Source organism: Bacillus rossius, chromosome 16 (assembly GCF_032445375.1).
Source record: "Bacillus rossius redtenbacheri isolate Brsri chromosome 16, Brsri_v3, whole genome shotgun sequence".
Lineage (NCBI taxonomy): Eukaryota > Metazoa > Arthropoda > Insecta > Phasmatodea > Bacillidae > Bacillus > Bacillus rossius.
Window position 1 is genome coordinate 28,910,972 of NC_086343.1, and position 25,045 is coordinate 28,936,016.

Here is a 25,045-nt window from a genome sequence, read left to right on the forward strand (position 1 = left end):
CATAAAAAAGAATTGGCAAAAAAGTTCAAAAGGTTTTTTTTTTTTTTTTTTTTACTATTTTCAATCATACACCTCATATATTGCTATTGCACAAACCCTTTAATAGGTATTTGTTTAAGTATGTTGAAACATTTGTCCCCACTCTTTATGGCACTGTTGTACTTGTTTCTGAGAATATTTTGATACCGCAAATCCTTGTTTGTAAGTTCCTTAAGGTTCTTAGAAATTTAGGCTTATCAACCGAGAAAATCTATGAAAACGGAAAAATTGAATTGTTGTTCGATCTAGTGCATAATATTTTTTTAAAGCTTACAACGCAGGGAAGATTTATAATAAGGTTTAACTGTATTTGTATTTAAATTTCATCTAATCTATAAAAGTTTTATTCTCACTGGCTGTTCAGGCCGGGTGTAAATGTTGAATTTGAATTTCCCGCCCGCAGTGTTGGAATCGTGATGCTGCTGCTCCCACGCCATCTTGTGACCAGTTCGTTCTCGTTTGTTTTTCACTTCGGTAGGTCGGCCGTGCGCGACAGTAGAAGTTTGTGATTATTAGTAATTATACAGTCCATTATGTCGATTGAGCCCAGACACTGGCCTAGTGTTCAGCCATGGCAAAATCCACGGGATATGAAAGAAATGGAATGGAGAGGTCCACCGCGGTAAAGATGAGCGTGTGTGAGACGCTGGTGGGGGCTGGGGCCGGCAGGTGGAGGTCTACCAGTCGGACTTCAACGCGGAGCGGGAGGGCCGCGAGCGACTGGCCGGGGAGCGGGAGCAGCTCGTGGAGGAGCTGCGGCTGCTGCAGCGGGCCAATCAGGAGCTGAGCAAGGAGCTGGCCACGGCCAAGCGTGCCGCCCCCCCGCCCTCCGCGCCCGCCTCGTACGTCGCCTGCATTCCTGTCGTGACCTGACCATGAGAACATACCGTATTTACCTGAATTGGACGTAGTTATGCAAAAAAGCAACCAACCCACAATTTTTGTTATATTTTATTTGAAAATAAATTAAAATAGTACTAGGTTGATCGTACCGTCGTTGCTATTATTATTTCAGTATTTATACTAGAACTAGACCATTAAAATTATACCCACAATTATGTTATCAATACGAGAATTACAGTTTATAATTAACTTTAACTTCAAAATACTCAGAATAGGTTTCATGTGGGTTGGTTCCTTTTTGCATAACTGCATCCAATTAGCCTCGCGTATTAATGTTTTGATCAGAGGTGAATGAGGCTGCAAATTTTTGGTTCGAAATATATTCGAATCGAATCCAGACTTGATGAATTTCTAGACAAGTCAAGCTCAAGTAGTTGCAGTTTTTTTGTTGTGTTGAGTATAAAATAGGTTATCTTATGATATAATATTGAGGATCAAAATAAATCATGTATGCGGAAACTTGGTAGTAAAGATTGTATTTTGGTATTTATATCATCATTAGGACTTAGAAAGATATTATTAATAAAATAAATTTCATCACCATATATGTTTCATAGTATATTTTTTTCCTTGTTTATAAATATATTTAAAAAAAAATTTGTAATTCTGCAGAAGAATGGCTTCTTGGAAATTAGGGGAATAATAAATTAAGTGAAAGGTTGCTTAGGTTATGCAACTCTGGATATAATGGGACCCCAAACATTTTTATTATGAGTTTATGAAAAAATATGTTTATGGATTGGAAATCACAATTCAAGTACATAGCACTCTTCCTTACTATATTATTTAATTTACAATAGAATACCTTCTGTACTTTCTGTGGTAGTTTTAGTTTGTTTTGCATTTTTATGACAATTCTGAGCAATGTCTGTATGTAAATTACGGAAGCTAAATTACTATATTAGTGATCATTTTCTCCAGCATTTTCCCACCACTTGTCTTGCACTGCTAAAATCTCTTTATTTGCCTCATAGATACTTAAATACCATAGTTACCCAAAAATAATGTGATTCTGAATATAATGGAACCCCAACTTTTTGATTATGAGTTTATAAAAAAAAACTTTATGGATTGGAAAGTGCAATTCAAGTACGTACATACACACTTTCTAGTGCCACTTTCATCAGTAGAGTGATTTAAAGGGTCTGTTTTAAATTACTAGCCACAGTTAGAAGAATAAAAAAAAGTGTTTTATGACTGTAGTTTAAAAGCAGTAAACAAATGCAGAAGGAACCGAATGACAAACTCCATTTGCACTCTCCACTTCATCCTGCATCTCTTGTCTGTCAGCCTGTGCAGAGCTCCAGGAAGCCCCGGACTAAAGTGGCATGAGTGATGCAGTTTACAGGCAGAGCGTGTAGTTCTTCAACCACGTGGAGGTTCAGCAGTCTAAAGTGGCATAAGTGACACATTAAAGAGGCAGAGCCTGTAGTTTTTCCACTAAGCTGTTCCCTAATGACATGATACAATTTTGCTATTACAATGTAACCCCCACTTTTAATTTCCACAGTTTTGGTAAAAATAAATCATAGCTTTATATTCAGGTAAATATGTTTTTTTTTTTTTTTTCTCTTGCGTGATAATGTTATCTTTGTGTTTGGTAAGTGCCGAGTGTCTGGGACAGTGCATGTTTGGTGCGGCATGGCGGGGGTGTGTCGCAGGGGCGGAGCGGGCTGGAACACCATCGCCGCCCCCAGCAGGAGCCATGGGCAGACCCGCCAGCCGTCCCCTGGGCGTCAGACAACCCACGAGCCGGCCAGGGTACGTGTCCCCCCGGTCGCACTCCGTGGTCGCCTCCCGCTTGGAGTGGGCGGGGTCCAGGCCATGTTCTTCAACGCCATCTCCAGTGAATAAAGTCTCTCTCGACTAAGCCAAAGTTTGAAGTTCAGTTTCTGTTATATATTTGATACTCAGCAGGGGATGGTGCCAACCGTTCGACACTTTTTGAAGTTGGTGTTTGTAAACATTGGTATGGGTCGAGTCCACTTCTTCTCAAATCTGAATCGTATATATTTTCTTTAAAAGTGTCTCTTGAATATGTACATAGAAATCAAGAATCAGGACAGGAAAAAAAAAAAAATTCTGAGAAAACACACAGAAATATAAGTTTGAAAAACATTCAACCCTTTAAAATTGTAATTTTTAAAATGATTTAGGACTCGTACAAATATTTTCTGTTTATGTCAAACATGTTTCCTGCATTGCTAAACAAACATTTCCAGAGCGTTGTAGCTGGTGGTAGATACAGACATTTCTTTGATAGCTTCTGTGGTGATAAATAACTTAGTCCTTGTGAACTAAACAGGTGCTAGTGTTTGAAATTCTAAATTTTTTTTTCCTTCCTCACATTTTTCTTCAAATATTTTTCTTTGATAATCAAATCTTTCAAATATTAAAAGATTTTATGGTCTTTGAGGATTTGATTTACCAATCTTTACTATTCTTTGTGTATGACATATGCATTCACCTGCATGAACTAATCACTTTAATCTGATATTAGCTTACCCCCTCTATTATAGTGCTCTCCTCCGCGAGAAGGGTGATGAGGGGTTGTGATTCTCATTGGGGTCTCTGTGGCTACCTTGCCACAAGGCAGCTGAGTTGCGAGAGGCATGGCTTAATCATGTTTACTGATGTTTAAAAAGCATGGGTTCCTCGCCAGAGCATGCACAAGGTTGACAATTGGTCAATGACTAGTCGAGACAGGTTCCGGTGCAAGGCCATTTATTGTGCCCGAGGACCACAAATAACTGAATCTTGCTCCCTTGAAACACACCACAAGTTCCCTTTACAGTGCCAACTGAGTTAAAGGAAACGAAACTGCCTTCAGCAACGTTGCAGTCTTCCAATCGTGCCGGTCGCACAATGACGCAGATTCAGACGGATGGGTCGTGTCCGTAAATGAGTGGCATCTGTAAACGGATGTTGGAATCAGCAGCGGCAGCAGGCTGTCACAGATGAAGGCTGTAGTTTGGGAAGTGCAGGCAGTTCCCACGGGTACACGATGACAGGCCAGGGTGTTGAGTTCCAAAAGTCTGTTTGGCAACTGGACGACGACTTAAAATTACAGCTGCCTGCAATTTTTTTTTATCGCATGCATGTTTGGCAGACAGGAGGGTAGAACAACGGGGGCAAGAGCAGGGCCGATCGGCGACGCATGTTGAGTAGAAGTAGGGACGCTGCCTGCCTCCCCTCGGGCAGCAGGCAAGACTGTGGCCCAAGGTCACGCAGCAGCCCCGAGCCGGGCGCTAATAGAGATGGGCTGCCAGAGCTGCATCCGTGAAGAGGGAGAGGTGGACTCACGGAATTGACGTCTGTCTGCAGTTGCATGCGCTGCACTCGTCAAATCCATCCTAAGTTTTTTTGTGTCATATAAAAAGATGGGTAAAATTCTAAAATCACCAAACCACCTTAAAGAACCTGGTGACCGGAGTTCCTCTTGCTGTATGTTACTTATTTAAATTCCCCCCCTTCCTCTCAAAGCCTAAAAAAATCAATCAAAATATTATTCCCACCAACTAAAGGTAGAGATTTGAAAGCAAACAGCGGTCAAAGGGGTTCTATCCCCTCCTCTGCTTCCCCCACTCATCGCTCATGCCTGCGTGTACATCACTGGTCGTCTGCTCGCAGGTGTACGATGAGGAGGTGCCCCCTCCACGCCGGTACGAGTGCCCCATCTGCAACGAGTCGTTCTCACTGTTGGACCATCTGCAGCACCACGTCGATACCTGCATCAACGATTAGCGACTTTCAGGTAGACCATCGTCGTCACTAAGGTCACTCTCATTCACAATCAATTTGGGTTCCTCGACTACAATTGTAGGAACTGCGTACAAACAACATACAACAGTATGCCGAAGCTAAAATACATAGGCTTGCACAAGTTGCACAATTGTTGCATTCCTAGAAATCTCGAGTGTAGTAGATGCATGTGGGAATGCATCTGCATCATTCCTCGTGTGAATTCGGAAGCAATGAGAAGATGGCCGTATCCACTACCATGCACTTCTAATGGATTCCTTAGCTATGGGATGCATTAGACTAGTATTCAGAAGCAGCGAGGATGTTCCAAAACTCAGGAAAGCAGAAAACATTTAATAGTAGGCCAATTAAAGGGGGTTCTAAATTCAAAAAAGAGACCATAATTTTGAGTGGGAACTGTATTTCAAAAGTTTTAAAATACCCACCATTCTGCAATAAATTATTAGAAATGAGAGTACAAATTTTCACATTATGTATATTATTTATTCTCTGTTTTTGTTATGAAACCCTGTGTAACCCTACTACATATTGTTAAATAAAATCAACAATGCTATGCTAGGGAAAGGAGGGCTGGGGGCATTATTTTCGCAACTAATAATAAAAAAAGTGTTAATTGGGGTATCTTTAACTATTTTTACTGTAAAATAATGTACAAAGCTAACTTTTCTGCAAATTATTTTAATAGAAGGCTCATTTAACCAAGATTAAACAATTGTACAACACTGACTTATTTTTTTAAATAATAGTTGTTTTTTTTAGAAAATAACTTAATTTGAAACTTATACCTGTACTGTCATAATACATACAAAAAATTTAAACACTTAGAATAATTGAATTTCATCTCTGAATGGTATTTATTCATTGTATTATCTATCAACAGTACAAAAATTATTTTGAAATTCTGTTCTGCCAAAAATGAAAGATATTCATTTCTTTTTAAACCAGGGTCAGTGTGGAATCCTGCTTTGGGGAGCCATATTTAAAAAAAAATATATTTCCAATTTAGCATGTTACATTTTTTACAGTATGACATTGATAAGGTTTACGTCCACTGGAGCCCGATATGCCACCACTACCTCCCTGACTATTCACGTGTGCATCGTGATGCGTGCTGTGGATGGTTCTATTCAAATAGCGTGCCACCAGCCAGAAAGAGGGTGCGAGTGAATGCTTTTGAATGCAGTGTGACTTTCCCTTAAACAATAACTTATAATATTGTAACTTTTTTATTCATGTGTAAACATTTTTAGCTTTCGGTATACAACATTTGGTAGGAGTAAATTTTGTGGAAATGGAACAGATCCTTGTGTAGCAACATTAACCTGTGTACAGTCACTTTTGTTAAAATTAGGGTACGTACCAAACCTATGGTGTGCCAAATGAAACTTTATGATAGTGAAACTACCATGGAATATATTTGATGACATAAATAATTTATTAATTTGTGGTAATAAGTTATTCCAAGTAGTGTTGGGCCGATTCCTAAAATATACCGATTCCGATTCCATTTTCGATTCTTAAATTAAAGGGTCGATTCTTCGAATCCGATTCCGATTCCTTAATTTTTATCTGACAATGTTCAACAGAGTAATATACTCAGAAAAAAAAAGTTGTTTATGATTTTAAAAATGTAATTGCGTTGTGTTTCATTTTCTGTGCAGAAATTAACATTATATACAGCTTATATAATGTTAAAAAGTATATTCATTACCATCAAGTTACGCTACCTTGAATTTCTAGCACAATTTGGCCTTTTAACCTTGCTTATAGTTAGACAAAACACGTGTTCAAACACTGCCAATAATCAAAGATGTCTTTGACGTAAATTGTAAATAATGTTATAACTTAACCAACTTTAGATACCTTACATTAATTAATTGTAAAAAAAAGAGGTTTGTACGGTTAGGTTAAGAATTTTACTGTCAAGCACAACTAAATAATGATCCACATAAAATGACAATATAACCTCGTTTATACATATTTCAAGGGACCAGGACGAAAAAAATAAAACGTGGGAAATGTAAAAATAAATTTTATAGGGATGGGATTTTCGAATCTTGGATTCGTCGAATATACCGAATCCTATGGATTCGAGGATTCGTAGGATCCGAGGTGGGATTCGAGGTGGGTTTTTAAGAGATTTAGGTAGTAATTGAAAATTGTAGTGCTGGGCGAAGTTTGAAAATTTCGAACCGAACCGAATCCTGACGTTCGGTTCGAAACCTCTTAAAATATATTCGAAAAACCGAACGTTCGTTTAAAAAAAAATTATGTTTTTATAATTTTATAACCCCCATTTGAGACCATTCACAAAACAGCACAACAAAATTCCATTACTTATAATATTCCGACTTTTATCGCATAATCGTCGCCTCAACAGTTTCAAGCGCAGAAAAAATAATAATAAAAAAATTATTAATGGTCGCATAACTCTCATAGCATTTTTTCATATAGGCGCGCTTTGTTTAGTTTACTTTAGAGAATTTTGTATGCATTTCTCGTACTACGTAATATAAACTATTGTACAAATGCCAAAGGTATTGTATATTATACCTTTAACTATAGTGCGTGTACGAGAAGTGTTGTAAAATCACCAAAGATTGCGTACCCCATACGTTAAACTAAAGCGAATGTACGAGAACTCTCGTATTTCGGCAAAACTAACGTGATCAAGTTAACACAAGACAAATGCGGTAGGAAATGATTACGTAAATTACGTATTTTAAATTACTGCAATGTATTTATTTTCTTTGGCCTTTTTGGTTATAACAGTCAGGTACTGAAAATATTAATTTAATCTTGTGTATTAAAAGTACTGGTCCAGTAAATTTTACAGTACGGTACTAAGTTGACTAGCGTAGTCGCGGCAGCCATCATTATTTCTCGTGTTTTCTTTTTTCCGACGCAAATTTTTATAACCATACTGACTTACGTTACGTTTACAATATTATTGTTCTTGATTGTTTGTTTGTTTGTTTGTTTATCGTCTTTATTGGTGGCGAAGTTAACCACTTTTCTGCAATTACATCAAAGATTTGAATATTAAAAACTAAGCATGACATAGACTAAATATTAAGAGAACAAATTAAAATTTTAACTTAATGTTCAAATATTAACTATTACAAAAGATTCAACCATAACTAATTATAAAGTAATTAAAAACTAAGCATAGACATACATAAAAAGGAAAGTAATTAAATATACAGCAAAAAGTATCAAAACCGAAAAAAAAAAGAAAAAAAAACATTAGGTGCTACTACATTAAAACCAGTCACTCGCACATTCACACACAGAATCAAGCAGTAGGGTAGCAGTGAAGTGGTCATGGTAAGCAGTTGTTACAAATATGTTTTTTCAGCCTGTACTTAAAGGATGCTAGATTTTTTGTTTGCCTTGTCGCTTGGTCTAATTTATTCCAGAGCCTGCTACTCACGGTTGCAAAAGATCCCGACAGACATTTGGATGAGTGCACTGGGATAGATAGCATTGGGTTGCGTGTGGATCGCGTGTCATGGCTATGGTAACTATGTAGGTAATTAATACCGGCTGACATATAATGAGGAGATACCTGCTGCAGCACCTTATAAGCAAGGATAAGTATGTGCATTTTGCGTCTTTGTGCGAGAGTGAGCCATTTTAACTGCTGGTAGTATTGGGTTAGATGATCACGTAATTTAAGGTTAAAAATGTATCTTACGCAGCAGTTTTGGAGCTTCTGTAGTCGCTTAGCTAGTTTATATGTTAGATCAGGAAAGAGGACATCGCAGTAATCAAAGTGGGGCATAATTAATGTTTGAACAAGCATGGTTTTAATACTAAGTGGAAGCAAATTTTTTAACCGTCGTAAGCAGTGAAGGGAAAAATGTACCTTCTTACAAATTTGCATTATCTGCTCCCTCCAGGTTAAGGTTGTGTTTATCAGGACTCCCAGATTTCTTACGACGTTAGAGAACTGAATATCAACTCCTTGGAGCGTTAAGTTACATGATGAGCAGGCTTACGTTGTTTAAGTTTTCCAAATGGAGAAAAGATAATGACGTCCCAGATGACCCAGAACCACCCCAAAAAATGTTTAAAGTTTCTTCTGACGAGCAGCATTCTTCCAAGAAAACAGCAACTGCAGTCAGCGGGTTTTGTAATGTAGATTGGTAACTTAATTCACATTCGACTTTTTTTTAATGTCCTATTAAAAAGTTTTACTTTTTAAAAATGTTAGGATATGTCTACCACAAAAATATGTTATGTGGCCTTATGCTGAATGTTCGTCATCTTTATAATCTTATATATTTTTTTTAATGAAGGTTAGTGTACACTGAAAAAGGAAGATAGTCTTTTTGAAATTTAGATGGAACTTCTTCATGAATTAAAAGTATATATATATACATATAAAGAAATTAAATGTGAAATGATTTTCTCTAAACTGTTTTCTTTCCTTCATTATTTATTGCATAAACTTTACTTATAAAATGTTTTGCAATGTTTTAATAAAGCTAAGCTATAATGTCTTAATTTTACATATGGCTGGAGAACCTTTCTTTATCACCATTCAGTTAAAGACCGAAATGTTGGTCGGTTCATTTTAATTCAAAACAATTATTTCTGTATGAGGTTCGGTTCAAAATTTTTTTGCTATGGTTCGGTTCAGTTCCGTTCGAAACCAGAGAACTGAGGTTCGCCCAGCTCTAGAAAATTGTATACCTAAACTGTATTATAAAGGTAACGGAAATAGCACAAATATAAGATAAACTACGCTGCATTTTGTCAATTAGCATAACTACTCGATATTTCCAACCTTCAATAATATAACATTGCAGAAAAAAACGTAACTTTTTTTAAATGGTGTCTGTTATACAAACGTATTTTATTGAAAACATAGGAAGGATTAATTTAACAGAGAATTAGACAGATGCAAACTTACGTGTGTGGTTTTTGAGGTTATTTGTCTCTATTTTATATCAGGTGTATACACTATGCACTTATTTTACAATTTTATAAATACACATGATTTTTTTTAATACATAGGCCTATGTAATTTTTTAAAATAAATGTGTGATTTTTTTTTAATAACATGTGGTGAAGTTTAGTGTGGGACTGGGATTCGAGATTCGATGACAAACACTGAGGATTCGAACAAGGATTCGGATTCGACCAAAATGTGGATTCGTCCCATCCCTAAAATTTTATTGGCTGTATCCGAATACATAGGGATGCGTCCTTAGCACACACATCCCTACATCCCTTAGCAAATGCAGCCACAATGTAGAGGACGCATTTCTAATGGATGGATAGTATCCGAATACTTTTACTGCTAGCACCACCTGTTAACTGTCAGTCGTACTAATGTTCACGCAGCCATTTTGTGTAGGGATATCTACGAATATTCAGCAAAACGTAAATAATAAATACCTACCAATTAAAAAAATAATGTAACGTGTATGTTATACATGTTAGCGATCCAAATAAAATACATTTTATAAATTGTTAACTTTAAAAATACTTATGAGTTTTGAATTATCCTTTAAGTTTAAATTCGTATTTTTATTATATTTATTAACGTCTTCATTTGTCTCTGTTTAAGTTATCACTTTCGCTTATAATGCTTTAAACAAATCTTATGCTGAAAATCTGAAGTAATATTATACACAAACAAAATAAAATCAGATTCCGAAGCTAAATGGATGTAGGGACGCGTTAGTGGATGCGAGTGTCGCATCCCTAGAAATCTCGAATTAGTGGATGCGTGAAGGGATGCATCGGCATCCCTTGTGAGAATTCGGATTCAACACAAAGATGGCCGCGTCCACTACGATGCACTTTTAGTGTATCCCTTAGCTAAGGGATCCATTAGGCCAGTATTCGGATACAGCCATTATCTCATTATGATGGAAATGACAAGAAACAAATATGCACCACACTAAAATAAAATGTCATAGATGCTTACGTTTTAATATATTACCTAGAACTTAATTATCTTACTCGGTGAAAAGAATAAATCCATCCAGTCTTGCAGTTCTTCACAACCGTAAAGAGAAAATAAATTTTCGGTTCTTGAGTAAGAAAGTTATGTGCATGTTTTAGCATCTCAAAATTTCCACATTTTATGGTGAGATTTTCTTACATAAAATATTTAAACTCTTCAAATAATTGCGTGTGAACATTTAATTCATTTCAGAAATTTATCGGAAACAATTCTGTTAAACTACTTTCAAAAGATTGTTTATGTTTGGTAATAAAAATTTACGGACGTTTCAGCAGCAATGTTTGGAAATTCAGATTAGCCAACTGCCTTTCCGAAATATATCTAACGTAAAACGAGCATCGCTGAACACGCACAAGAACGCAGATTTACAGCAATTTGGTTATGTTGCTTTTACACTTATTTTAATATGGTCGCAATAATCCACTGTGAATTTGGGTAAAATCTCATTCAAAAATTATTTAATTTATTTCTTTAAAGTTTAAAGTGCAGAAATGTGAAACATCTTAATTTTCACGTTCACGTCACCAAAGATTTGGTTCATGGCCGTATGGTTTACCATGGCAGTTGGCACAAACAAAAAAAAAATTAGGTTGTTTACAATGGCAAATGTAGCTGCAATGATCAAATAGTTAACGTTTGCATTATTTTACTTGCCGTTTACATTTACATAATTTTCTTTTAACATTTATGGTTTTGTCTAATTATTTTTGAAGGTTTACTATTAAATGCAGTGCTGCTGCAATGTAATTTCCGAAAAATGCTTTCGCTTAAAGCGGGAAAGTAGATACTGCATTTGTACTGTAGGGAAAATGGCGATGCAAGTAAATAAATATGTTAATCACAGTAATTCGTAAATCAGTAACGTAAAAAAAGATTGTATTAGGTGTGTAGTTTAAAAATTATATTTGCATGCATTTTAATATTTTCTTACGTTGCGTGGGAGATGTATTTTGCAAACTTAAAAACAATGCAGGAATCGGTCATGGTCGATTCCAAAACCATTGTATTCTGAATCCCACGATTATACTGGAATCGGTGGAATCGACCCATCACTAATTCCAAGTTTAAAAATTCTTTATAAATATGGCATTACACTGTCGATTATACATAGACTCCTGTCTAAACTCAAATTGTCCCGATATCTAGTAGTAGAACGTGCACTAGTTAGTTATCCTGAAGGGATTTGGTTCAAATCTTGCCACTTGAAAAAAAAAATATTTTTTTTGTAGGAAGTATTGACAGACTCATTTCAGTCGTTTAAGCAAAAACAAATTTACAAATGTATACTTAGTGCTATAATATGTGTTTTAAAGTGTTTCAGGATAATATTTTATGTATAACATATAAGATGAGCAGTATTTTTATAAAATTCCTTGTTGAAAATCAAGTCTAAACTAAGATATATCGGGCTGCAACTTTTAGTTTGAAAAATACCTGAAAGATAGCTCAGTGTCGTAATGCTTTAGTGAACCAACAAAATGTTGAATATCTTAGATGTCACGTTTGTCCCAACACAATTTTTCTGGCTAATAAATTATAGGTATTTTTATAGTTGCTATACAGGTTACAGGTTTCCCTAAAATAGTTACTTTTCGTATATTTGTCAAGCTTGGTATTATTTTTAGGGATTCTATGTTAAAATTGGTGTCAAGTTTTGTATTATAAATTTATTTGCTACATGAGAACACACAAAGTTAGATATTTACACATCACTGGTTAGCACTGAAGGACTTGCTCACAATTTTTTATCCCAAGTGTTCAATTTTTTTATAGCCACATTCCTCAACCTCCATATAAATAACTTTACTAACTCTGTGGTCTCAAGGTGGACTCAAACATTCCTGAGTGTACACCTGAGCGGCAATACTGTTTTCAACTTTCTATAGTTAAGTACGTTCATTTTAAAGGGTATGCGGTATGTTAATGTAACTTTATACAGTATTTACTCACGTATGGGTCGCAAAGACACCACTTGTATCCCTGGAACTTTAGTGAAGACAGAGAGAGAGAAATGTGTGTGTGTGTGTGTGTGTGTGCGCGCGCATGGGCGTGGGCGTGCGTGCGCGCGTGGGTGCGCGCATGCGTGCGTGTATATATATAGACACAGAGTAGAATCCCGCTGATGTGATCCCTCACGGTTTCCGGAAAAACGGACTTATAAACGGAATGGTCGCAATAGAGAATTCGGGCCAATTCCCCCCCCCCCCCCCCCCCCCCAACCCAAAAAAATCCAAATACTACATAAAAAATCACCTTTTTTCGCATAGATTTCATATTCAAATAGTCTATGGTGTAAAAAAGACAACTTTTTAAATTCATATTACACCTCGGACTCGCATACCTCGAACAATGGCTTCGGATAAATAATCACGCTAAGTGAATTCACGTCACGCGAGTTTGGCTATGCTAGCCGGCTGGTTGTTATTTACGTTCAAAATGTGGCGAAGGAACTTGTGTGGATCAGGTAGAAAACATTCGGCTATAAACGAAAGATATAAGAACAATGCTATCCTGAAATGCTGTGACATGTTTTTGGAGTAGATAATCACAACGACAGACTATCAGGATGCGCTCCTGCCCTTGCTGTCAGCGATATTTATTTTGACAGCTCAAGCAATTATCTTTTCCACGACCCTTCACAGCGTAAAAGAAAAAAGAAAAGAACCACGTTCAAATGCAGATGGAAAAGTAACTATGCAGTAAAAGAAATATATTTACGGCCCTGCTAAATTTTTCTATTCAATAAAATTCGAGGTATTAGTGATTTTTCAGCAGAAACTGCTGTGTGACTAATAAACAAATTGTATCATAATAACTTAAACTTATAAAGTATTTATTAACGGCGAAGGACAGTCGTATAAGCCCATAAAAATATTTATTTTACCGAGAATGGACTATACAACCTGGCTTTTGCTGCACTCGGTGTGGGAGGGGAGGAGGATGCTGACAGTTTCTCACGCAGAAGGTTGAAATAAGGGAGGGAATGTGTTGAAATTAGAGGTGGGACGATACCACACTTTCGATACTCGATTCTGTATTGTTTTTTCAGTTTGATACTTTCGATACTTCAATACTTTCGATACTCCAGGGAAAAATATTTTCCCATTAAGTAACAATATTATTACAAATAACATAAATTAGTTTTAAACTATATAAATTCAATCTATCATACCAGCACAATGTCAGATTAAACTTAAATACCTACATAATGTGTAAATAATTGCATTATATTAATGGAAGATATGAATTCATCATTATATATACATATAATAAAACAACCAGAAATGTAAAATACAGTCCATACTCAAGTAAAGCTGACATGAGAAACAGTGGCCTTACAAAATGTTTGAAGTCCTTTCTTGGAGGGGGGGGGAAAGTCACCAAGCCTAAATTATAAATAAAAAAAATTAGGCTATTGTAAAAAGAAAATCAGAAATTTTTGCTTGTTTGTTTCATTTTACAAACAACTTTATGCAACAGAACAGTTTTCAATAAAATTTTAACTTGAGAAACGTAAAATACAAAACAATCCGATCGTAAGAAAACAATAACAAACGGGTATATTCAGTTCAAAGATTAATGATTGCACAAAATATGAGATCCGTGCCTTGGTAAAGCGCGTGCACCATTTTCATAATCCTTGCTAGTTTGCGCCAATAGTCTCGCTTGGTGCTGGCCATAGATGCTACTAGCGAAGTGCACAGTCTTCCTGATACTATCCATATCTATGATGGGATGAAGTTATTTTCTTGCGTTTGCTAAGGTAAACAATGAACGTTTTTCAAAATAAAAGCATTAATTAAAACGTAATTTATCAGGAGGAATATATCTAACAATTTTTTTTTTGAATTTTAGGGCTTTTCCGCTTCGTATAAACGTATGATACGGGAAATTAATGATTTTATAAGTGTATATTCCGGAAAAGTAAACCATTGTAAATATAGTACTTTCGGCGGGACCAAAATTAATCGGCATATGAAACGGGAACGTATCATCAATGTCCTACTGTAGTTAAATTTTGTACGATGGCGACTCAAAATTTAATCAATACAAATGAAGAAGATCACTGCGCACTTCTCATCGTAGTTCTGCGCTTGTTTAAGTTTTCTGGCGGCATCAAAGATGATAAAAGGGACCCATTTTAGCAAGTTAAGTTCTTTTACCAATCTAATCAGCTCTGTAATTTCACTCATTGGGTTGGGTTCCCTGTTAGGCGTTTGATTATTAGGCGGGGTGGCGGTTTTCCTGTTTTGGCATGGGATGAAATTAATTGGTGCGCAGGTGTTCCGAGAGGGATGCTGGGTGTCTGGTGTGTTTGGTGCTTGGAATGTTATCTATGTGGGTGATTGTTCCTTGTAGGTTCTGAGAGTACTTGCAAAGGTTGATTTTGATGGTCGCAGCGGGGGAAAGTTGACGTGGTTTGCGGTGGTGTAATGGATTGTTTGGGTGGCCTAGTTACCTTGTGGGTGGATGTCAGCATTGCCATCCTGACTGGGCAATCCCTGGCGGCAGCGTGGTGTGCGGTGTCCTGCAGCTGGTGTTCTCCACAGTTCACACAGAAAGGTGTGTCCTCTCTGGTGACTGTGCAGTTGGTTGAGGGGTGCGCTCCTGGGCAGCGTACGCATCTTGGGCTCATGTCGCATCAGAAGCTGGTATGGCCCCAGCGCTGGATTTCGGGTTGGCCCCTGTATGCCTCGAAAACCACCTCGACATGGTCGAGGTAGTGTTTTCCCAGGATTGTGCTGAGCTGGGTTGTTCCATTGAGTGCGACAAGGAACAGGGGAAGAGGCGTGCGTTCGCCCTCTGATGAGCGGCGGTCCATCCTCTTCACTGATGTGACGTCCAGACCAAGGGCCCGTACTTGATCTGCCAGTTCGTCCGGGTGGTAGTCTTGAGTCCAGCCCCCTGACCACAAAACGGCTGTTTTTCTGGTCAGGTCTGGGGGTGCGTGTAGCTCTCGAATCCGTGTTCCTTGAGGTACTGGAGTGTGGCAGCGTGGTCTGCTGGTGTTTCCATTATTATCTCAACTTGGTACCTGGTAGCTTGGAGGATGTAGTTGTGCTTTAGTAGTGCATTCAGGTGTTGCTTATGTATGTTAAATGCTTGATTCATCCCTGTTTTTACACCGATGGGGGGGGGGGGGGGGGGGGGGGGCAATTTCAATTTTACTATTGTCTTGGTTGAGGGGTTAATGATAATACGTGCTAGTTGCGGCTTCTGTTGGGTGGTATGCGCTGCGGTCTGTGGGTCTACTGTGGGGGAATTAGCTTCTTCCATGTCGACCTGCAATATCTGTTGTTGTGCACTTTGATTGCTTTGGTCTTTGGCGCATGTTGTGGACTGTTGGGTATGGTACTTGTTATCGGTCGTTTCGTGGCACTGCTGCCTGCCACTTGCCAGTCGGTACTCTCCATGGGTGTTGGGGGGGGGGGGGGGAGAGTGACCGCTGTGGCTGGTGGTTGTTGAACTATTTGCTCGCTTGCTGTGGCCATCACCTTTTGTTGCTGAGTGTAGTTCACGAAATATTTGAAGAATTCATCTTCGCAGATTATTTCTGGTATGTCCTCATCATACTTAAAAAAAATTGTGGTCTGTACTAATTTTTGTTGGTAATTATATAGGGGTGGAGATCCAGGTTATCATGCTCAATTTTCCTCAGGTGAACTCTGAGCATAATGCTTTTTTCCCCATCGGTACCTACATAAAATAGGTTCCCGAAATGTCCGAACACAGATTCAGGGGTAATTGTTTCCCCTTTTGCTGGGCAATGTAGTTCGTACAAGATTTGGTTAGGATTGGGGCACATGTTTACACTAATGTCTGTAATTTTGCAAATTATTTTCCCTATTTTTTACATTATTTTCAATATTTACACTGCTAAATCCCACTGGTGCACTATTTAAACTATGTAAATCAATCACATTTGTTTCCGCCATCTTGTTATACAAATATCGGCTGCTCTCTACACAGTTCGTTTCGCGCGGACTCTTGAGTCGCAGCGATTATGGTACAGATACTGCCGCGCGCACTCTGACTTGCAGCGAGGATTGTCGTGTTTTTATTCTACAAGCCATTGTTTATGTTCATGCACGAGTCTTTTTTCACACTATTTATAATGATATATACAGTTTAGTCGGCAAAGCAGCCTCTCACCTTTAATTGTGCGCATGCACAATGTTGTGTAGCACTCAAAATACACTCCCGAAGCACTAAAAACAAGCTATTTAGCCAAATCGCTGTAAAATCGCGAGACACTTTTCTTGCACATCTGCCATGTGATCAGACGAGAACCGGTGTAAACACAGACAGCTGCGTGTCTACGCGGGCACCGGGCGCCAGACGGACTGGGTCCTTAGCAGGTATAAGCTTTGATCAGGGGAGGAAGGAGTGGTGACAAACAAAATGTGCCCTCTCTCTTTTCCATCCTCTTTCTTTCTCTTGACGGCGCCAGTTGCTTCCCCTCCTGTCGGCCGAAGGGTAAATCTAAAAATAGACCAGCCGACACACTTCCTTTCTTCGCTCCTTTATTTTTCACGGCTTCACATACCTTACCTGCGTGGACATGAACGGCGCCGGTCTTTGTATCAGGCCATTTCATTCGCGATTAAATCAAAAACAGTTGTAGATACAAAAAATCCCATAGAGGCACTTTCTATTCGTAATTTAATTTTCTACAACTTTTATTCAATACATTTTTTCACTATAGTGCACCGTTTTCAAGTTACGGTGTGAAATTAAAGACTGTTTAGATGTTCCAGAATCTAACTCAACTTAAATTTTTTATACTCGGTTATAACGAGTCCTACTCGTTACGAGAATTTTTGCCGCCATCGTCAGCTCTCGTAGTAACGAGGTCCCACTGTACTTATTTAACTAACGGAAATTCAAAGTTGTCTGACATGTAAAATTTTCTTTTAAATACGTTTTTAAACGTTATTACCTTTATCTATACGTTTGCATCGTCGCGATGTACCCACAAAGCAAGTAAGATATAGAGTCGCAACTCAATGTTATAACAATCGATCTTATTTTCCACCTTAAAATGGAACCATGAGGATTTTGGAAGCAACTTAACAACTTAAAAACAGTACATTATTTACAATTAATCACAGTTTAGATAAAAGTAATAGTATTATTTAGACAGTAGTGTTCATTCGATTATTAAATTGTGTTATATAATTTTATAATTTAAGCATTAACAAGAGCACAATAATAATCTTGTGATAGAAAAAAAACTGGCAACCCTGGTTTTTTTTTTCTTCCGTGATTAGCAATTTATTTAGGATTATTATTATGCTAGAATAGTTCTTGGAATACTACAAAAATGTTCTAACAAAGTTATAATTCAGTAAAATAACAGAATCAATAGCATTTATTATAAATTGACTAAAACCAAATACTCAATGAATGAAAGCCTCCATGTACACAAATACTGAATCTGCCATTTATTCAATTTGACCACCATGACAACATTATCCACATATACACATAAAGTTATAATTATGGAATAATTATAGTAAATCAGTACGTAAATAGTACTACAATTAAGTTTCACGTAAGATACAATCTTTTTTTCTAATTCATGCTCAGTAATTACAGTTACGATTTATTTTCCCTATATTGGCCCTGTGTAAGCCGCACAATAATTTAGTGTCATGATTCGGCCTATAGACTTGCGCCCCCCTGGATGTACCATTTACAATAATGTAGAAAGCGCTAGTTGGTATCATTCGTGTTTGGTTATGTTGCTTCCCGTATAGAGTGCGCACACGTAGTCGAATATCAATATCTCGCCGATTCCTGCAACGCGCGCTCTCTGTCACCTGCCGAGTTAACTACATTTGATGGCCCGCATTCTTTTGTGGCAAGTGTGTACTACGACACGTTAGTTCACGTCACAGATTCAAGTGGCTTGTGTTGGCGTCAGAGTTTTGGTTTTTCTATTTAAAGTTGAAGAAAGGTTTTTGTTGCACAACTTATTAATTTAAATTGTTTGACGTGTTCCTTTAAACTTCACTTTTTAAATAAACGTACTTTCCATGAATGGATTTTGTTTTCATAAATAACTTTATCCAATAAAAATTTAAAAAAATTTCTCGCATAGTCGTCACACCCCTACTTTTCAAACTTGATTTTAGAATAAAATGTACGATGATTATGCGAGAAAACACTGTATCTAGAGAGTCAGAATCAAAATAGTATATGAGCAAAACCAGAGAAATTTGAATTTTGAAGAAACATAGTTAAGTTTTAAAATAAAGTAAGTTTAGTACCGTACTTACCCGAATTTAATGCCGCTGAGAATGAGTTTATGAAAAAGACTTTATGGATTTAAAATCGCAATTCAAGTACATAGTGCTTGAAAATTATTTAAATTATTAAGTTTATTCCTTAATTACTAGACCTTTTCTTGTGTCACTTTTTTTTCAGTAGAGCCTCTCTCTAAAAAAAACTGTAGTTAAAAAAATATCATGCTTCTCTCATCTGTCACGCTTGTGCAGAGGTCCAAGAAGCTGTGGACTAAAGTGGCATAAGTGATGCTGTTTACATGCAGAGCACATAGTTTTTCATCCAAGTGGAGGTTCAGGAGGCAAAAGTGACGTAAGTTACAAAAGTGACACATTTATTATGCAGAGCCTGTAGTTCTTAAAACTAAGCTGTTCCCAATAGCAAGATACAAGTTTACAATTATATTCAAATAAATACAGTATTTAATTGTTCTTGATACAACTTATTTTTCCGCCATTATTAATGATGAATTTTTCTTAAGTACTGAACACATTCTTAAAGCATTTTTGCTGGTGGTAAAACAAAATTTCTTTAATAGTTTTTGTTAAAGTAAAATTATACTGGTTTGTATTAAATTTCTGAATTTTACTTCCTCAAATATTTTTCTTTGAATCTTTCTCATTGAATATCAGAACTTTAGATTACTAAAGTTTTTGTGGTGGTTTGGGGATTTGAGAATTAGATTGGCCCATTACTAGATTATAAGCTCAACAATTGTAGCCATATACATATAATCAAAATATTTAATTTACAATAATTACAGTGATGGTGGATTGTATGTTGGCGACCATTCGAATCTGTTCTTGAAAAAGGGCAAAAAATTTAAATTAAGGCTTTTTTTTTCCACCCAATTGCATCTAAGTGTTGCGTGACAGTATGCGATGTTTCTCTTTGGAAAGGTTGTAGACTCACGATATGTATAGTTCCAGATAGTTACAATTGACCAAAAATAATATGAGAAGCATTAAGTTTTGAATATTTATGAATGTGTAGCATCCAGATCCTGGAGTAGCCATTCTCCCAATGCACACAAAATAATTTTCTAACAAAATTTTATTTCTGATACAAGCTTTCTTATTTTCCTAATTTGTTTTGAATCGCTGAATTGCTACTGATAAACCATATTGAAAATATGCCCGTGTTCTTATTCCAAGTGTTACAAAACCTGAAGGGAGGTTTAGTAACATAATTTACCTTAAATATTACAACACTGTTGTTCCCATAAATTTCAGTTCTTACACTTGAAATTAAGGTTTACATTCAGCTCCTTTATTTTGAATCTTAAGTTAATTATGTTACAATTTGCATACCTTTATAAACCATTAAATTTTTGGATAGACAATGACAATGGTAACCCTTTCCGACCAGCCTTCCTGCCTTCCATTTTTGCAAAACGAATTCTACGATAAAACCGGGGACACGCAAGCGGGACTGGCGTCAGGATAAGCAAAGGCAGAAGCATAGCCCTTTGTTGTAAATAAACTATTGCAAGAGCGGACGAAGCAGGAGCGGTTTCCAATCACTAACTTCAGTTTTGAGGGACCAGTCTAGGGTTTTTGTGGAGACCTTCCGGTCAGTTTCACAGAAATGCCCGGGCTGACGGCCGAAAGCCAAAGGAACTCGAGCCGTGTAGCTCATTGGCTGACACAGGGCCTCCGTTGACATTGCGCAGATCTCACCCGTCCCTTTTTTATAGTTCACAGTGTCGCCTGCTCACGGCATTAGGGGAAATGCTATCTTGCGTCATTCTGCTCCTCTGGGGACTTTACAATCCACTCTCCGTGGGCTACGGAACGGCTGCGAGCCATCGACAGTTGTACAGGGTAGGAAGTGCGCTGCTCGCTTATCACTGGACCCAGAGGTCGCTTCATAGAGCCCTGGCATACTTCCCAGATGCCTGCAGCCTAAACTTGTACTCACCGTTCTCGGCACTCGCGGGCTGTCCGTCTTATTGCCTGTAACTAAGCTCGCTAGAAACCAGCTTGCCGCGCTAGCAAGAGAGCAACTTTGTGTTGGTGTCTTCCGTTTACAAACCGAGTCTCGCTTACAATGTGTTTCAAATATTGTTGGGTAAAACTCCCGTTCTCTCAAATCCGAATCGTAAAGGGCATGTCGAATCCACCCTTGGAATCCGAATCTAGGTGCCAAGGGTCAATAATAAAATAATGTACAAGAAGTGAATGATATTTATTAACTATGGTGCTGAAACATTCAACACTTTAAATGTTTGTTTCTCAAATTTCCCAGAATCAATAGATAGTTTAATTTATATAATTTCACATTAAATGAACATTATCTTGGGGAAAGATATTAGGATAGATATGAAGAAACGTAAATAAGAATGGTTTGAATAGTGTGCATGGTACAGAAGTTATGTTTTTTTCAATTCCTTTGAGTAAGGGTTAGTTTTATTAAAAAAAAAAAAAATTATCAGTCTAAAGTTTTAGATAATATTTAGAAGATTTTTTATAAATTGTAACAGATTTAATAGTTTTTCTAATAAGGGAGTTAAACATATTTTTGACCTTTAATGCCTTTTCAGCATTGGTAGGTAATTTGTATCAAAAATTGTTTGAGACAAAAGTTATAAGTAATATTCATAAGTTTTACAAACAATTTCCATGGCTTTAATAGTGTGCCTACAAAAGAGAGTTTTTAATTAGTTTTTTTTTTTCATTGAACCCCTGTTTTATCCCTAGTTTTAAATTAAATTTTCATGTTGTAAATTCTGTAAAAATACTTCTCCCTTCTGAATCTTGATTTATTGTAAGATTAATACAACAGCAGTAAATACCTAGCTGTTCCGTCTAATGTTAATCTGAAGCTTCAATTACTCGCATCATTGATTTTAAGTGTTCTGATCGCTCACACAACAGTTTTGTATGTTTATATATTTTAAATTGAAAGCTGAAATTTAGCCCTTGTTCTACGACAGTTTCGTTGTTGGCCAAGCCTTCAGATATCCTGCACACAGTGTATTGTGCGATGGTGCATTGTTTTTTGCATATACTTAAAGCTCTGTGTGGGTGTGGGTGTGTGTATAGGTGTGAGTGATGAGCTGAGACTAGTTATGACTAGGAACACGATTATATGGTGAGTTGCGATAAAGCCAAAAGAACACTGAATAGCGTGTGAATACAACGAATACCACCAATTTGCAAGATAATCATTAAATTAATCAGCATTTAAATAAAACTTAGTTCAAGTAGAAAAAAATGTATTCTTTAATGTTTAATATGCAAAGAATGTTATTATTTCTACACTTGTGTGAAGCTTTCGATTTAACAAATTTATTGAAGCTCTTTTTAATATTCGTTTTGATTTTGCCAGGAAATTTGCTAATTGTTTTATTTGAAGCGTCGGTTGTGATGCGAAGCTTTGCATCTGATGTGAAACTTCACATTTGTTACAAAGCTTTAAAACATTGGAAGCCTCTCAAATTTGTCATGAAAATATTTAGTTTTGTACATGTATATCTCTGTGTGAGTGTGTGTGTGTTTTTTTGCTTCCATAAAGTTGGTTAATTTAAAAAAAATAATCAAAAGGTAGCTCTCCAATTGCTTTTATGTATGCTGAATATTAATATAGTTATTTTATAATTTTTATTGACTGTTGTTATAAATAGGGCCCGATTGGTTAGTCACTTATTCAGTTCAAACATAAAAAATTGTTAATTTTATTTTTATTTTATTTTTTTACTTTAATCCTGTATTTTATAAAATAAGTATAACACAGCTTCGCCGAAAACCATAATCTCAGTTGGATTTGACTTCGTGAATATTTTAAATTTTAAATTTTATTCAACTTCACAGATATTTTAAAAATTTCAATTTGATATTTTCTTAGCATCAAAAAACTAGTATTCACATATGCCTAATATTTTCTCTACAAATTTTGTACCAAAGTTTGTTTGATCATGCATATCTTATGAGTACTGAATTACTGTTAAACTACAAATGCCCACTAATTTATTTTTATTGGTCTGAATGTATCTGTTTTAGATAAATATATTTAAAAAAAAATTTTATTGTAAAGATGGAGCATGTCATCATCACTTTAATTTGGTGGGATAAGTGTTTCAAAACATAATTTATAAAAAATAAAAACAGTTAAACCAAAATGTTTAAAAATGAAATTGGACTAAAAATAAAAAAATTATAAATGCTTGTCTGTAGTTAAGAGTTATAAGTCTGTGCCTGCTCCATACTGTTTTATTTCTGATAGTATTCCAAACCCAGTTCCTTCATGTGTGCAGGTTTTTGTGTCGGCCAAGTATGATTAGAGTAGTTAAAGATATTTGTTAAAAAAATTTAAAAATTGCATATTTTTGTGATAAATGAAACACGTGTCCAGTTATAATTGAAGGAAACTTAGGTTTGTGATCAATATTGATAGTAACGACATTGCTTCAGAGGGAAGTTAGAACTAAATTGTGCTGTGTTGTCTGCGCTGAGGTGATTTGTTGTCCCCTGACATCTACTTTATCTTTGCTGGGAAAAGTTTGGCTTTTAAGATTTCCATTGTACGGGGACTAGGCCTGTGCCAGGGTATGCACTTCTGGGAAGTTGGGGGAAAGTAAGATCCTGGAATAGTCATGAAAATTCCCCAGTGAGAGTAATTTGAGGGGACAATTTCATGCTCCAGTCTGAAATTTTTTTTTTTTCAATTGGTGTTTTTGTGCGTAGTCTTACATGCTATGAAATGGTGTATGCGAGATTCAGTTTGAATTTTCATTTTTTTTTATAGTATTCTAGGCCAGCTATGGGCATGGTGTAGGCTGTAATTTTTATATTTCTTTCTGATAATCACAATATAGGTAAATTATTTAAATAGAATTAGCAAAATTTTGAATTTTTGTCATGGAAAGTCAGGGACATTTCAGGGAAATGTTATTGCTGATTTGTGTAGCCATTGCGAATTTCAGTTGTTTTTTTTTGAACCAAATTTGAATACTAATATCAAAATATTCTCAAATATAAATATTGAATTTGAATATTAAGAGCACAGACCAATTTTTCATTCACAATTTTTCCAGGTAATTTTTTAACTAACACTTGTACAGGTATTCAACATTAATACGTAGTTAGAGACTGCTAAAGTTTTAAACACAACTATAAAAGAAGCATACTTTTGGATTTTTAGTGATTTTTTTTTCAGAGCTTGCAAACTTCTTATTATTTACTTGCCTTCTTTTAAATTTATCGAAACATTTCTGTATTACAGGTTGTCCCCCAGTCTGATCTTTAACAACTCTGCCATTTACTGTGCACCTGTGAGAATAAACTCAGGGGAGTTGCCTATATCGGGTCCATTTACGTATTTAAACTGGGAATTACATATTTATATTGTACCCTACAACGATGACTCTTCGTCTCAGTTTTTATCAATACATGACGTGAAATGCAACAGCTTACAATTGAAACAAATATCATTTTGAAGTGTAAGTATTTGAAATGAAATCAAATATGAATAATAAATTATGTGTTTTGATTTTTTTTTAAATTTTGAATATCCGCACAGCCGTAGTTCTCGGTACCACTTGAATTTCTAAGAGCCGGGACCAACATGGCACTATTTTTCATATACTAACTACAGTTAGCTGCTTAAAGTTACATTTCTAATGTTTTTGGACCATATAAATATTGATAGTTAAACATATTGCAGAACTAAAACTTTTCAGTTTTAAAGGCAAATACTTCTGGCTACTTCATGACTGGGCTTGAATTTATTTTAGAAAAGTTTATTTTATTTAGCTATCAAAATCTTAGAATTTTTAGTGAGTTGCTGTTCGCATTTGTGAATCTGGTTGTCTCATTTACTTTATCAATGATTAACAACTAATACTATATATATATATATATATATATATATATATATATATATATATATATATATATATATATATATATATATATATATATATATATATATATATATATATATATATATATATATATATATATATATATATATATATATATATATATATATATATATATATATATATATATATATATATATATATATATATATATATATATATATATATATATATATATATATATATATATA

General features: G+C 35.9%; 1 protein-coding gene across 3 annotated transcripts in view; it reads left to right on the plus strand.

Annotated features, from left to right (window-relative positions):
- The window catches only part of LOC134540223 (NF-kappa-B essential modulator), a 64,993-nt gene that overhangs the window by 34,212 nt on the left and 5,736 nt on the right, over positions 1-25,045 (plus strand). For all 3 annotated transcript variants that reach the window (XM_063382838.1, XM_063382839.1, XM_063382840.1), the window contains exons 9-11: positions 709-881; positions 2,604-2,703; positions 4,573-4,696. In XM_063382838.1, the coding sequence (XP_063238908.1) occupies positions 709-881; positions 2,604-2,703; positions 4,573-4,686 (387 nt within the window). In that variant the 3' untranslated portion in view covers positions 4,687-4,696. The remainder of the gene's footprint in view (positions 1-708; positions 882-2,603; positions 2,704-4,572; positions 4,697-25,045) is intronic.